A 14,354-nucleotide genomic window follows, 5' to 3' on the forward strand; every position below is an offset into this window, starting at 1 on the left:
CTGCATACAAATTTCTCAAGAGGCAGATCAGGTGGTCTGGTATTCCCATCTCTTCCAGAATTTCCCACAGTTTATTGTGATCTACACAGTCAAAGGCTTTGGCATAGTCAATAAAGCAGAAATAGATGCTTTTCTGGAACTCTCTTGCTTTTTCCATGATCCAGCGGATGTTGGCAATTTGATCTCTGGTTCCTCTGCCTTTTCTAAAACCAGCTTGAATAACTGGAAGTTCACGGTTCACATATTGCTGAAGCCTGGCTTGGAGAATTTTGAGCATTACTTTACTAGTGTGGGAGATGAGTGCAATTGTGCAGTAGTTTGAGCATTCTTTGGCATTGCCTTTCTTTGGGATTGGAATGAAAACTGACCTTTTCCAGTCCTGTGGCCACTGCTGAGTTTTCCAAATTTGCTGGCATATTGAGTGCCGCACTTTCACAGCATCATCTTTCAGGATTTGGAATAGCTCAACTGGAATTCCATCGCCTCCACTAGCTTTGTTCGTAGTGATGCTTTCTAAGGCCCACTTGACTTCACATTCCAGGATGTCTGGCTCTAGGTCAGTGATCACACCATCGTGATTATCTGGGTCATGAAGATCTTTTTTGTACAGTTCTTCTGTGTATTCTTGCCACCTCTTCTTAATATCTTCTGCTTCTGTTAGGTCCATACCATTACTGTCCTTTATCGAGCCCATCTTTGCATGAAATGTTCCTTTGGTATCTCTGATTTTCTTGAAGAGATCCCTAAGGGAATAGAAACCTACCATTGCTTCTAAGAACTACAACCTAAAACTGAATAGAACTTTTTCTCTCATTGTACAAGCTCCCTAGCTCCTGATTCCTAAAATGTGTCTTTGCTAAACTTTGATCTCTGAGATTGTCATCCTAGTTCTGTAAGAGCTCTGTTATCTGTCAAGTGGTTGTCTTGCTTTCCACCATGACTTGGTCTGGAGTTTCATCAAGGCACCAGCTTGTTCTTCGTTGTCAGGACTTTATCTTCTGAATAATTTACCTTAGATATACTGGTCCAGAGTTGGGTATGCTATATCTGTGTGTATGATGTACAGAAGGATTCCATTTTGATGCTGGATTAGGGACCTGTTAAACCAGACTCTGATGTGGGACTAGAAGCACCTACACAGGGCATAAGATCAACCATAGACTGTGTCCAGGGAGAAACCAAGAGTTCTGGCACCAGACTGAGAGGTGGGTGCCGCCCCAAATCTGGGCAAGGTCAGGCCCCTGGCAATTTTGGTAGCTGAGCTCTGGCTTCTTTGGCTCTGATGCTGGCAGAGTCCCAGCACTCAGGAAAATGAGGTTTATCCTCTTGCTTGGGGCACAGCTACCCATCTGCTAGACAATGTACTGAAGCAACCATCTAATGCCAGCTCTCTCCTCCCACAGAGTCCTGGCCTGGGGTCGTGCAGTCCAAGGGGCTGGATGGCATGCTGGACCCAAGCTCAGCTCAGCGTCTGGGCCCAATAACGGCTTTTCCAAGGGAACAGCTTTCTGTCCTGGCCACACTAAGGTAAGCACCTGCAGGGCATCCGGCTCACCAAGGTTCCTAGTTCTAGAGATGCCAGGCTAGCTGGAAACAAGCCTGCAGCTGAGGATGGGACTTCGGTGCTAGCTGTCAATCAGAAGGGGCCCGGGTGGCTCCTAGTGACGCCCTACATGTGGCCCTCCTAGCCTGTCTGGAGAGAATGTCACTCTTGCTTTCAGGCTGGTCCCACAGTTTTCAGGGACATGATTAGAGACTGAGCCACCCTGTCTAAAGGATCAGAACACAGGACCTCCAATAGACAAACAGCACCAGTCAGACCCTCCACACAGCTCGTGATCTGTCTGAACAAGTGATCTTAGGAGACTGAAGGTCCCTGATCACTCTTCATGCCCTTGCCTGTGGAGTGGAGGGTAGGGAGAGCTCCAAGTCTGGAAACAAGGGTGATCTCCACTTCCACGAGGCTTCTGCCTGCAGTCAAGATATTTACTCTTACTGTGTCTCAGTTTCCTTCTCCATAAAATTGGAAGAATAAAACCCACCTGCCAGATTTGTTGTGCTGGGTAATGAGACAATTATGCCCAATAAACCGATAAGATGTAATTATGATCTCTCCTCATTCATTTTGAGATGTCTCTAAGAATTCAGGCAAGTAGATTCTGTTTTCATTCTGCCCTGAAGTAGACGATAAATCCACAGGTGCCCACACCTGCTAGTGGTTTCTGACTGCATTCTTCTGTCATGGACATTGTAAGTGCTTTTGGATCAAGCCTGCATGATGCTGAGAAAACCTGATAAACCAGATAAAATAATTAAGTATCTAATTACTCCCTGGATCTGGATTTATGGCTTCAGGAAGGTAAAACTTATAGTCTGCTGAACGGAATTTTCATTTTGATGTTGGAGGCTGAATAAATGCAGCCCAGGATCCATCAGTTATAGTGTGTGTGCAGCCTCAGCCCTCTCGCCTCCAGAACAGCTGAGGCAGAGCAATGCTAAGTGCCCGCCTACAGAGCCTGCCGCTCACCAGCTGCATAACCCCAGGTCACCGTGCCTCTCCGAGGTCCATTTCTCTCCTCTCTAAGATTCAAGGATGGGACAGGATGTTGTTGTTAGGTCACTAAGTTGTGTCCAACTCTTTGCAACCCCATGAACTGTAGCATGCAAGGCTTCCCTGTCCTTCACTATCTCCAGGAGTTTGCTTAAACTCATGTCCATTGAATCATTAATATCACTCAACCATCTCATCCTCTGCCACCCCCTTCTCCTCCTCCCCTCAATCTTCCCCAGCATCAGAGTCTTTTCCAATGAGTCAGCTCTTTGTATCAGGTGGCCAAAGTATTGGAGTTTTAGCTTCATCAACAGTCCTTCCAATAAATATTCAGGGTCGATTTCCTTTAGGATCGACTGGTTTGATTTCTGTGTCCAAGGGACTCTCAAGATTCTTCTCCAGCACCACAATTCATAAGCATCAATTATTCAGCACTCAGCTTTCTTTATGGTCCAGTTCTCACCTCCGTACGTGAATACTGGAAAAACCATAGATTTAACTATATGGACCTCTGTCAGCAAACTGATACCTCTGCTTTTTAATATGCTGTTTAGGTTTGTCATGGCTTTTCTTCCAAGAAAAACTGCAGGAAATGCAAGTTTTCAGGCCCCACATCAAACCTACTGAATCAGAGACTCTGGGGATGGGCCATCCAGTCTGTAGTTTAATAAACCTAAAATCAATGCAGATTCTAATGCATTGAACCTCTGGACTTGATCAGCTCCCACATGCCTTCCAGTTCATGCTTCCCCATAATAAATTCAGCCTGGGAGACGCTAGCAGAGGAGCTGGATTTTATACTGTCAGTGCCTTTCTCTGCGGCAGCCTCAGGGATTTCTCCCTGGGAAGCTGAGGGGCCCTAGAATTCCTCTCTCACTCCACGCAGGCCCCAACAACCAACTGTGTCCCAGTCTTTAGAGCTGAAGACAGCAGTCAGTTTACATTTGGAGTGGAGGCCAAGTGTAAAACACGAAATGACTCCTGACCCACACTCTAATGTGGCGAATGAGATGGAGAAGGAGGCTGGATTTTCTCAGCCACAAGGATTTCCTCTCCAGCTAGCATTTCGTGACCCTGGTTCACCAATGTAATCGCTAGTCTAAGAATCACTAACAGCTCCCTCTCAGCACTCCTCCAGCCAAGGCAAGGATTCTCTCACTCCCTCTACAAGGCATGTCCAAAGGCATGCTCAGCAGGCCTTCCAGCGCCGTTGGCCGTCCTGGCCACAGAGGTGGACCAGTTACTTAGCTCTGCCCAGCAGCTTCACCACCTATTCAGGTGAGAACATCTATGTGATTGCAATCACGTGGTGCAGGAAATTTCTCTTATTACTGGAGTATGTGAATGACTGGAAAACCACAGAATGTACCTCCAGCCCAGAAGAGGGCAAGGAAGCTGGGTGGGCCTTGAATAGATGGAAGAAGGCCCCCGGCGGGTCCCCACACTCTTCGTCATTTATCTTCCATTCTCGTGGGAGCAGGACAAACACAGACATTCACACATTAAACAGAACATGTTCCATCCTGCAAGCCCCTAATTGCATCTTCCCCAGGTAATCATTCTACTCACAGGTCTCTGCTTAGTGAAAGCCCAGTGAGGGCTGTCACCACTTCAGAAGTAAGGCTTCAAAGTTTGTTTTTAAAAGTAAATAAATAAACCCCTCCCTGGTTCACATCAACCAAGGAGAGAATATTCTTTTGTGAACTGTGCCTTGTACTTTAAATCACTAGAATAAAATACATACTAATTTTTTCTTTTCTTTCTTATCTACTCATTATTCTTTAAACAAAAGATTTTTTTAAAGAAGATTATAGGGGCATACTATTATGAGTAAGTCAATTTAGAAAAAAAAAATCCTTTTGCTCTAAGGCCTAAAGGAGAGATATATTTGCAACATTTTAAAATCTTAGTGAAATAATAAAGCAATCTCTTCATGATGCAAATCTCCATTGTGTTCAAATACCCCCAGTGAGTACAGGTTAGGGGCTTCCCAGGTGGCCGAATGGTCAAGAATCTGCCTTCCAATGCAGGAGGTGCAGGTTGGATCCCTGGGTGGGGAAGATCCCCTATAGAAGGAAATGACCAACCCACTCCAGTATTCTTGCCTGGGAAATCTTATGGACAGAGGAGCCCGGCAGGATACAGTCCATGGTGTTGCAAAAGAGTTGGACATAACTTACCAGATAAACAACCACAACCATGGGTTACCTTGACAGTGTATTGAGGAGCAGCATTAGACTTTAAGAACTCTGTGTAGTCAGTTGAGTAGAACCAGCAGAGTTCTAGGCAGAGCAGAAAACTTTATGATTGCTCACACTCAGAGTGTCAAAGTTGGAAGATACCATAAACAGATGGAGAAATGAAGGGACACAGAAGGAAGAGACTTGTTCACACATTCAGACTCTTAGAGGTGGAGCTCCTTGTGAGGGTTAGGTCACCTGCACGGGAAAAGATGGACGGGATGCGCGTCTGCCTCTAGGGACTTTGCCCTTTAAAGGGGAGGATAAGAGTAGAATATAATGCTGTAAGAGAATTTTAAGGAAATGCTTCTCCTTTATGGAGAAGGAAGAGAGTTGGTCTCTCTGAAAGCAGGAAAAGCTCCCCAATGGACGTGGCATTTAAGTTGACTCTTGCGGCCAACAGGAAGGACTCTGACCAGCAGAGGCGGGGAGCAGGAAAGGCACTGGTTGGTGGGGGATGGGTAAAGGGGAGAATGCCTGGCACAGAAGAGCCTGAACTGAGGGCAGCGGGGGGGAAGCACAGAGCCGGCACAGCCTGTGAGGAGATCTGTTTGCCAGGAATGCAAAATATGTGGAGGGAGTAGATGGAAGGCAGGGTCTATCTGCCAGGCTGAGCGGTCCTAGTGGCTCCCTAGACAACTGCTCACCTCTGGATCTCCTGAGCATGGTGATGTGATCAGAGTAGTGCTTTAGCAAGTTAAATGGAGCAACCAGGGATGGTAGGCAACCAGGACATAAGTTGGGAGACTGTTGCATGACCTGAACCAGAAACACAGAGGTGAGAACAAAAAGCACAGTTTCAAAAGATGACACTAAAACAGACAACAAGGGCTGGATGAAAGGCAGAGAGGAAAAAGCAGAGTCCAGTGAGGAGCTGAGGCCGGGAGCTGGCAAATGAAGCAAATGGTGGTTCCAGTAATAGAAAACAGAGATGCAGAGAAACATGTTTAGGAGGATGGGGAGAGAAGTTCACAAGAGATAGTAGCTGTGAAACTACTTTCACAAATCATCAAGTGGCCCAAAATGGGGCAGCTGCTTTTGAGTAAGGGAGAAGGCAATGGCACACCACTCTTGCCTGGAAAATCCCATGGATGGAGGAGCCTGGTAGGCTGCAGTCCATGGGGTCGCTAAGAGTCGGACACAACTGAGCGACTTCACTTTCCCTTTTCACTTTCATGCATTGGAGGAAGAAATAGCAACCCACTCCAGTGTTCTTGCCTGGAGAATCCCAGGGACGGTGGAGCCTGGTGGGCTGCCGTCTATGGGGTCGCACAGAGTCGTTCACAACTGAAGCGACTTAGCAGCAGCTTTTGAGTAAAGAGGAGAAAGGAGAGGATGGTGGTCCTAGTGGGGACGTTGAAAATGAAGGTTCTTGTTTTGGACGGCTTGGTTTTAAAACATCGACACCCGTGGGGAGTTGCTTATCACGAAACTGGGAGTTCAGAACTGGCTTTCAAAGGAGAAATTGGACCAAAGATCCTGGCATGGGCATCAGCTGCACAGACATTTCAGTTGACTCTGTAGAAGAGGATGAGCTCAGCAAAGGGGAGACTGTAGAATGAGGTGAGAGCCTGTGGTAATGGGAAATAGGGAGAGGTATGTCCCTTATTAGTTGGTGATGGACAGGGAGGCCTGGCGTGCTGCAATTCATGGGGTCACAAAGAGTTGGACACGACTGAGCGACTGAACTCAACCGAACTGAACTGATGTCCCTTATTATCATCAAATAAATTTGATGACTACATTGTAGTCTTTTCATTTCCCTATCCAAACTCTTAAGTATTACTAATATGGATATGAAGGGATGAATTTCCATTTCATTTCTTCTCCCTCCATCTACCTGATAAGAGATAACATTTCTGAGAAGCAGAAAGAAATGAAACAAGAAAGGGAGCAAAAGCCAAAGACTTGAATTAGCAGCCAACTGACTAATCAGCTGGACATTTATCTGGAAGACCATTAGCCTGCAGAACCAGTGACGGTCAAAAAGCCAGATGTGTCACTACCTCCTCTGCATGGCTGGCTGGAGAACTGGAGCAAACACAAACATTTTTTGAAGTAACCAAAGAGAAAAGAATTTGGTGGTTTTATTCTTGGTATCTTACCAAAGAGCTGTCTAGCAGCTGAAGAGAAGCACATTACCGAGAAGAAGAATGCACTGCTTTAAAACAGATTAGGAATGCACCATGTGGTCATATGCACAGCATCCAAAAGAAACCAGGCGTCGTGGTGGAAAGAAGGCAGATGGTGAGCTACTGCGGACATCCCCATTCACTCTCTCACTCACTCTCCTTGTAGAGTTTGAGGACCTTCTACATGCCAGGCACTGCACATGGCCCCAGTAAACTCAGATGGCACCACTTCCAAAGTGCTCTGAGGGAAACAGACAAGTAAACCATGATTCACAAAACAAGGAGGGGTAGTAGGGTTAGGCCCAAACCATTAGAGCAAAAAGGGGTAGAAAAAACCATATTTTTGCTTGTTTATTTTTTCATGAACAAGTATCAACTTTTATTCAATTAAATTAACTGACGAGAGAACCAGTAAGATGTTATGACCAAGTCCAAGGAGAATTCAAAGAATAGACATGTAAATGTAAACACTAAAGAATATTGAAATGAATTTGCTGAAATGCTACAAAATTGGACAGCAGCCAGAGACAATCATGAACAGACAATAATCACCCCCCCAACCCCGGACAATCACATACATTTATATCATTTTTCTAAGACTTACACAGTTGAATATTAGCTTAACAATAGTCGATTACAGAGAACAGATGGGGAGCCCTCAGCAGGAACACCCTGTGATTGTATTTTTCTCATTTTTGATGCCTCTCATGACGTTTCCATCAAAAAAAGTAAATCTATTAAATCTCATCCACTAGCCATGCAGGTGGATGAGACAGGCTCTGTCCTCCAGGACCTTATATACAACTGGTGGGGAGATAGTCTCAAATCATTAGGCTTGAAAAGAAGCCTGACTGAAATAAAACTATGTGCTATGAAAAGACGTGGATGGAGTGTGCTTCAAGAATGAATTAGCAGCAATATAACTGAAGAAAATAAATCCTTGATCACAGGACATTGGAATGACTCAGATGTATAAGCACCTATTTAATCCTAACAACAGCCCTGTTGTTAGTGTTTGTGGTGGTTTAGTTGCTAAGTCATGTCCAACTCTTTGCAACCCCATGGACTATAGCCCATCAGGCTCCTCTGTCCATGGAATTTTTTCAGGCAAGAATACTGGAGTGGGTTGCCATTTCCTTCTCCTGGGGATCTTCTTGACCCAGAGATCAAACCCATGGACTCATGCCTCCTGCCCTGCAGGTGGATTCTTTACTGCTGAGCCACCAGAAAAGCCCTGAAATAGTGTTTATTGCCTGCTTTTCATCATTGAGGAAATCAGAGCTCAGAAAGATTAAGTAGCTTTCTGCTAACAAGTAGCAGGACTAGGAATCCAAATGAGTTTTCCTAACCCTAGATCCAGTGCAGAGTTCTTTTCATTACACTGATTTAGTAGAAAAGAACACACACACACTTCTGAACTTGAGAATGGGGAGAGATGGCTATTGGTTGGGTGATCTGAGAAAGTCTCAAGGAAGCAATGGTACCTGTGCCAGGCTGGTAGAGTGGGCAGAGAGCAGAATGACCTGGGGGAGAGATATGGGAAGGGAGTGCATTGGAAGTTTAACACCCTGTCTAGGGGGTGCCTCTAACCCTACCAGGAAGATCTGGGGAAGCTTCCCAGAGGAAGTGACATCTGATACACATCTGCAAGTGTGTGTAGGAGCTCACCAAAAGTGTGCTCAAGAACAGAGCTAGTTTCACAGCAGGTTGCTCTGGGGGTGGTCGCTGGTAGGCAAGTCAGTGCAGTTGGGTGCAGAGTCCCATCTGGCAGGAGCTCAAAGGGGCCTGCACTGCTAGCAGGGACAGATGATTTACACTATTTGGTCTATTCTTACCTAAGATTAAATGATTTTTGAAAAGACACACTTAAGAATGAAAGAGAAAGTGGAGGAGGAAGGAAGGGGGGGAAGGGTAGACTGGCTTAGTAGGGGGTCAGGTTTAGATTCTATTTCTGGTTCAGTTTTTGTAACTGTCGGCCTATTAATTCATTTCTGTGGATCACTTTCCTTGCATATGAAAGGGAGATAGATGATAAATCCTAATCTAAATCACAAGCTAACAAGAAACTTGAAGTGAATGCATTTGAAAAGCTGAGAAACATCACTCATGAAAAGAGAAAACATTATCAATATCATGCTTACAAGCATGCACCGGTGGCTGAATAGCTAGACTGGCTCAGACGTCCCAGAGCTATATACTTTTTTTTTTTTAGCCAGGCGTGGATTGGCATGTTTGTGGATTTTCAATCATCAAATCTCAGAGCTGACCTGGTGCTCCTACCTGCAGAGGGTGGGTTCAAGGCTGAGGCTTCAAGACAAATCCCCAGCAGCCCTTCCCACTGCCTTCACAGGGGTTCAAACCATTGGGCAGGGCACAGCGCTGGAAGAGGTGTCAGACTCACCCTCCCCAAGCCATTCTGCCGCACACACACCACCTGCCCATGGTGACTGCCTCACTGGGAGGTGGAGAACTCAAACGATTCTTTAAGCAGTGCTACCAAGTTCATACCACACCACTGGGCAGAATTTCTGGGACTCTGTGCGTCCCTTCCTAGAAAAGCCCACCCCTTCTGGATGAGGTGCCCAGATGGCCAGGTTGTCTGAGCCAGCCCTGTTTAAGTCTGTCATCCTAGTGTAACAGTTGTAGCATCGCCTTTCACTCTCAGAAGGGCCCCAGTTTGAAATTCCAGGGTCACCTTACCCTTAGCCACCAGGGGAAGCCTCCTTGTCATCCTCTGGGAAGGTCAACTCCGAGGGACCCAGAAACCACACTCAATCAGCACTCAGTGCCTGGTGGAATAATCCTCCTTTCTGTTTCATTCCAGGTGCATAGCGTAATGTCCATGTTGTTCTACACTCTGATCACAGCTCTTTTGATCGGCATACAGGCAGCACCGCACACTGAGAGCAATGTCCCAGCTGGACACGCCATCCCTCAAGCCCACTGGATTAAACTTCAGCATTCCCTTGACACAGTCCTCCGCAGAGCCCACAGCGCCCCGGCTGGGCCGATAGCTGCCAGGGTGGCAGGGCAGACCCACAACATCACTGTGGACCCCAAACTTTTTAAAAAGCGGCGACTGCGTTCACCTCGCGTGCTGTTCAGCACCCAACCCCCACCCGTGGCCGCAGACACTCAGGATCTGGACTTTGAGGTGGGCGGGGCCGCCTCCTTCAACAGGACTCACAGGAGCAAGCGGTCGTCATCCCACCCCGTCTTTCACCGGGGGGAGTTCTCGGTGTGCGACAGCATCAGCGTGTGGGTGGGGGACAAGACAACGGCCACGGACATCAAGGGCAAGGAGGTGATGGTGCTGGGAGAGGTGAACATCAACAACAGTGTATTCAAACAGTACTTTTTTGAGACCAAGTGCCGGGACCCCAACCCCGTGGACAGCGGGTGCCGAGGCATCGACGCGAAGCACTGGAATTCGTATTGCACCACGACCCACACCTTCGTCAAGGCGCTGACCATGGACGGCAAGCAGGCCGCCTGGCGGTTCATCCGGATCGACACGGCCTGCGTGTGTGTGCTCAGCAGGAAGACTGGGCAGAGAGCCTGACCTGCCGCAGCCCCCAACCCTTCCCGGCTCCCCTCTACACTCTCCTGCGCCCCTCCCTACCTCAACCTGTAAATTATTTTAAATTATAAGGACTGCATGATAATTTATAGTTTATACAGTTTTAAAAAATCATTATTTATTAAATTTTTGGAAGCAGCTTGTGTGCTGGCCCTCCAGTCATTCTGCCCAGGCTGACCATCCACAAATCTTGGTTCGGAGGCTGCAGGGAGGAGGGTCCACAGTACCCCCTGGCTTTCTCTCAGTGTGAGTGTGCTCAGTCATGTCTGACTCTTTGTGACCCCATGGACTGTAGCCCACCAGGCTCCTCTGTCCATGGGATTTCCCAGGCAAGAATACTGCAGTGAGTTGCTATGCCCTCCTCGAGGGGATCTTCCCAATCCAGGGATTGAAACCCCGTCTCATGTACCTCCTCCATTGCAGGCAGATCTTTACCACTGCGCCACCTGGAGTATCTTACTCTTTCTCGCAGACACACTTGTAACCCTCACCCACCCGTCACTCCCAGCCAGCCATGCCACTTAGGGAAAAGCTAACTGGATTCAGATATTAGCCTAAACTGGGCATGATTAGGAAGGGACGTCTGTCAGATTGCAACTTTGTTCTGCATTTCAGAGCCAAAGATACCTAATCTTTGGATTACCAGCCCAGATTCTTGAGCCTTGATTGCTTCACTGGGGGAAATTCATGGAGCCTCATTAGAAGGCAGATCCCTGCCGGGCACAGAGCTACCTCCCACCTCAGAGGGGCCCAGGCTGGGTCCTGGAAGGATGGATGGATAGGAGGAGACTTGCACTAGATGGATAGGAGGAGACTTGCACCAAAGACTAATGAGGCAGGCTCTTTTTGTGAGAGGATGATCTGCTTTTTTTTTTTTTTTTTGGCTGAAAGCTCTCTCAAAGAGTTGTAACAAAATAATCTCAGGAGGCCTGTCAAGGTAGATCTGATTACATGTTAAGATTGCCTTAGTTCTAATAGCTGGCCCTCAATTTATCCCCCGGTGGCTTCCTGCAGAAAGACTCCATTCCCCCAGAAAACATGATGACCTCTAACACTCCTGCCACCCATTCATGGCCCCACAGCAACTTCCAGTGGCCCCAGCATCAGTCCAGAATCACAGGAGCCAGAGACCAGACCAAAAATAATTTTTTTTTTTAAAAAAAGAACTTTTTAATTCCTACCTGGGTGACTTCCACAAGTGACCAAAGGTGGATGGGGTCATGGGACCTGCAGAGAAGATGACAAAGATGAGTGAGAACCAATACAAACAGTGGGGTAAGGGACAGAGGAGGGGTGAGGACTCTGCCCCTCCCTGACAGAGAATACTAGACAAGAGAAAGACAGGGGGTCAGGGGGTCTGATGATGGGGAGCACAGCAGAGGAGGAAGGTGTGTCATCTTTACCAGCATCAGGATCCCTGGGCCTCTAAGAAATCCAACACCCTGGGTAGTTTCCTGGGTGGTTTTGGCTTTTTGGATTGTGTGTGTGTGTGTGTTTAAGCTGGGGGTGTTCTCATCCACACTGGCTGTATCAGGAGAGTCCTAGAGATGGTTGGAGGTGACAGGGACTCCAGGTACAGCCTGGAGCAGGGCTCTGTCCATCCTCAAGGTACCACTCTCCCCTGCAACATTTTTGTCTGTTTTGTGTTTTGTTTTTTCCCCAAAGGCACAGAATTTTTTCACTTAGAGCGCTTACATAGGGATGAAAATTTTGCTTTCCTACCCTTCCTCTTCCCCCCAGGGTAAAAGGCTGATCTAGTTTTTGTAACAGGCCCAAACGGCCCCTCTGATTAAAAAAAAAAAAATAGAAAAGTAAATGGTGGTATCCATTCATCTGTAACTCTCCCTGTTCCCCTGCCTGCATGCCATCCTCAACCCAATCCAAACAGGGCAAATTAGAAACATAGGGAGCTTTGGCATGAGAGACATTTGATTAGGGTGAAAGCATAATGAAATGGGCCCTATTTTTCCTATCAAAGCTCCTGCATTGGAATAAAGATTTATGTACAAGAAACACCAACCAGAACATTCTGTGCTGAGATACTTGCTCAGATAAAGGCTGCAGGGAGGCAGCCCTCCCGCTGACCTGTGACTGTGGCTTTCTCCTGGGCTCCAAAGCCAGTGGCCTTGGCCTTCCCGGCCCTTCCTACAAACAGTTCTGGGGGGAGCCCTTCCTCTGAGGGCCAGACAGGCCTCTTGGGTCCTGAATGTGGGGAGAGAGGGGGGCATTCAGGAAGCATCCAAAGGGAAGCAAGTCTATGTTTGTGAGCAGCTGCACCTTGTGGAGAGTCTGGAGAGCCACCACCAGCCCTGTAGGACCCTGGGGGTGACTGGGACCCCACTGCCTGCATGGAGGGAAGGCAGTGTCCAACTGCTGAGGAAACCAAGGCTGGCAGCTGGGTACGAGAAGGCGCCCCCTCTCCACTAACAGTACGGCCTCCCCCAAAGGCAACATTTGCTCTAGGCTGAGTTCTGGAGTCCCAGCGTGGGAGCCAAACTTTTCACACAATGAGAGGGGATGTGAGTTTGGCTGAAAAGACTCAGAAAGGTCCAAAAGCAACCCAGAGCCTGGTGGCTTCTATAGTTTGTATCCACCCCTGAAGAGCCACACAGCAGGGAGCTCTGGCTTCCAGACCAGAAGCTGCCCCCCAGGGGCTTGCTTGGTCACCAGAGCCCCAGACACTTGAATATGTTGAAAAAACAGTTCAAAACTGCCCATTATATCCTGCCCAAGCACACCTGCAAATTCCGCAAACTTCCACTTTACTTGCCTCACTGAGGTCTTCTTAACTGGGGTCCACAAAAGCCCAGATCCCTCTTCCCTCCAGCACGCCTGCCCCCAAATGAGTGCAGACCGTGGCTTGTCCACAGGCTGACATGGCCCAGCCCTCCTGCTGAGGCTCGTGCTCCCCTCGGCTTGAGGCAAGATTCCCAGTTCTGGGGGACAAGAGCCACATTTTGACATGTGGATTCTAGTTTACATTTCAAGTCTGTCCCCGTGACTTCCCTCTCCCTCAAGCACAGCACCAGCCTCCCCTGGACCTGCGTTCCCTCCTAACAGAAAACTTACAATGGGGACACAGCTGTTGAGCAGACCTGAGCAGAAGCGTGGGCGATCGAGACCACAGGATCCCCCTCAGTGGTAAGCTCAGTCTTGCCGGGGTCCAGCCCCAGCTGATCCAGGGTATTCGAAGGAGAGATGGCATCGGCGACCTATTTATTTAAATATTCATCAAAGATATAAAGAGTAATAGAATGAGGATAGCTCAGTGAGGAAATTCAGCGGAGAAAAGAGGCTGAAAAATTCAGCCAGAAGGTGAGAGAAAGAACGACACGGGGAGACCAAGTTTCGGTGAACAAGGCCCCACTTTATTTTCCAAAGTAGTTTTTATACCTTAAGTTATGCATAGAGGATAATGGGGGAAGGGGTAGAGTCATGCAGTAAGCCAGGCTTTCTTCCTGAAAACTTATCATATGCAAAAGTTTAGGTGATTTGCATCATCTTCTGGCCCGGAGGCCTCTTAACATCTTAAGACCCTTTCTTCAGAAAACTTATTTTTCTCTAAAGGTGATTAGTCAGGTGCCACCCTGCAAAAGCATGAAAGTTGCATTCCTATAGGGCAAAGGTGTGGTGGGCTACAACAAGAAAAAGAATTAACTCAAGGGTCCAAGGTTACAAACATTAAAGCTACTACCTACACCAATTATATTAATCAATACACTGCCAGGGACGCAGCAGGTAAGGGACATGGAAACTTAGCAGCAAACATTGGCCCAACAAGGGAAAAACCCTTCACCAATACAATTTCTAATCAATCTTTTAACTGCTCAAAGGAATCTGTGTTTAGACAG

The 14,354-nt window shown here is 47.5% G+C and overlaps 1 protein-coding gene across 2 annotated transcripts in view; it reads left to right on the forward strand.

Moving 5' to 3' along the window:
- The window catches only part of NGF (nerve growth factor (beta polypeptide)), a 58,312-nt gene extending 47,671 nt beyond the window's left edge, over positions 1 to 10,641 (forward strand). The window contains exons 2-3 of one of the 2 annotated variants that reach the window (XM_010830742.1): positions 1,404 to 1,527; positions 9,748 to 10,641. In XM_010830742.1, coding sequence (XP_010829044.1) covers positions 9,760 to 10,485 — 726 coding nt within the window. In that variant the 5' untranslated portion in view covers positions 1,404 to 1,527; positions 9,748 to 9,759 and the 3' untranslated portion in view covers positions 10,486 to 10,641. The remainder of the gene's footprint in view (positions 1 to 1,403; positions 1,528 to 9,747) is intronic. The other variant, XM_010830743.1, reaches the window with a different exon arrangement.
- The last annotated feature ends 3,713 nt before the right edge of the window (positions 10,642 to 14,354 follow it).

The sequence above is a fragment of the Bison bison genome, unplaced genomic scaffold (assembly GCF_000754665.1).
Source record: "Bison bison bison isolate TAMUID 2011002044 unplaced genomic scaffold, Bison_UMD1.0 scf7180017864519, whole genome shotgun sequence".
NCBI lineage: Eukaryota > Metazoa > Chordata > Mammalia > Artiodactyla > Bovidae > Bison > Bison bison.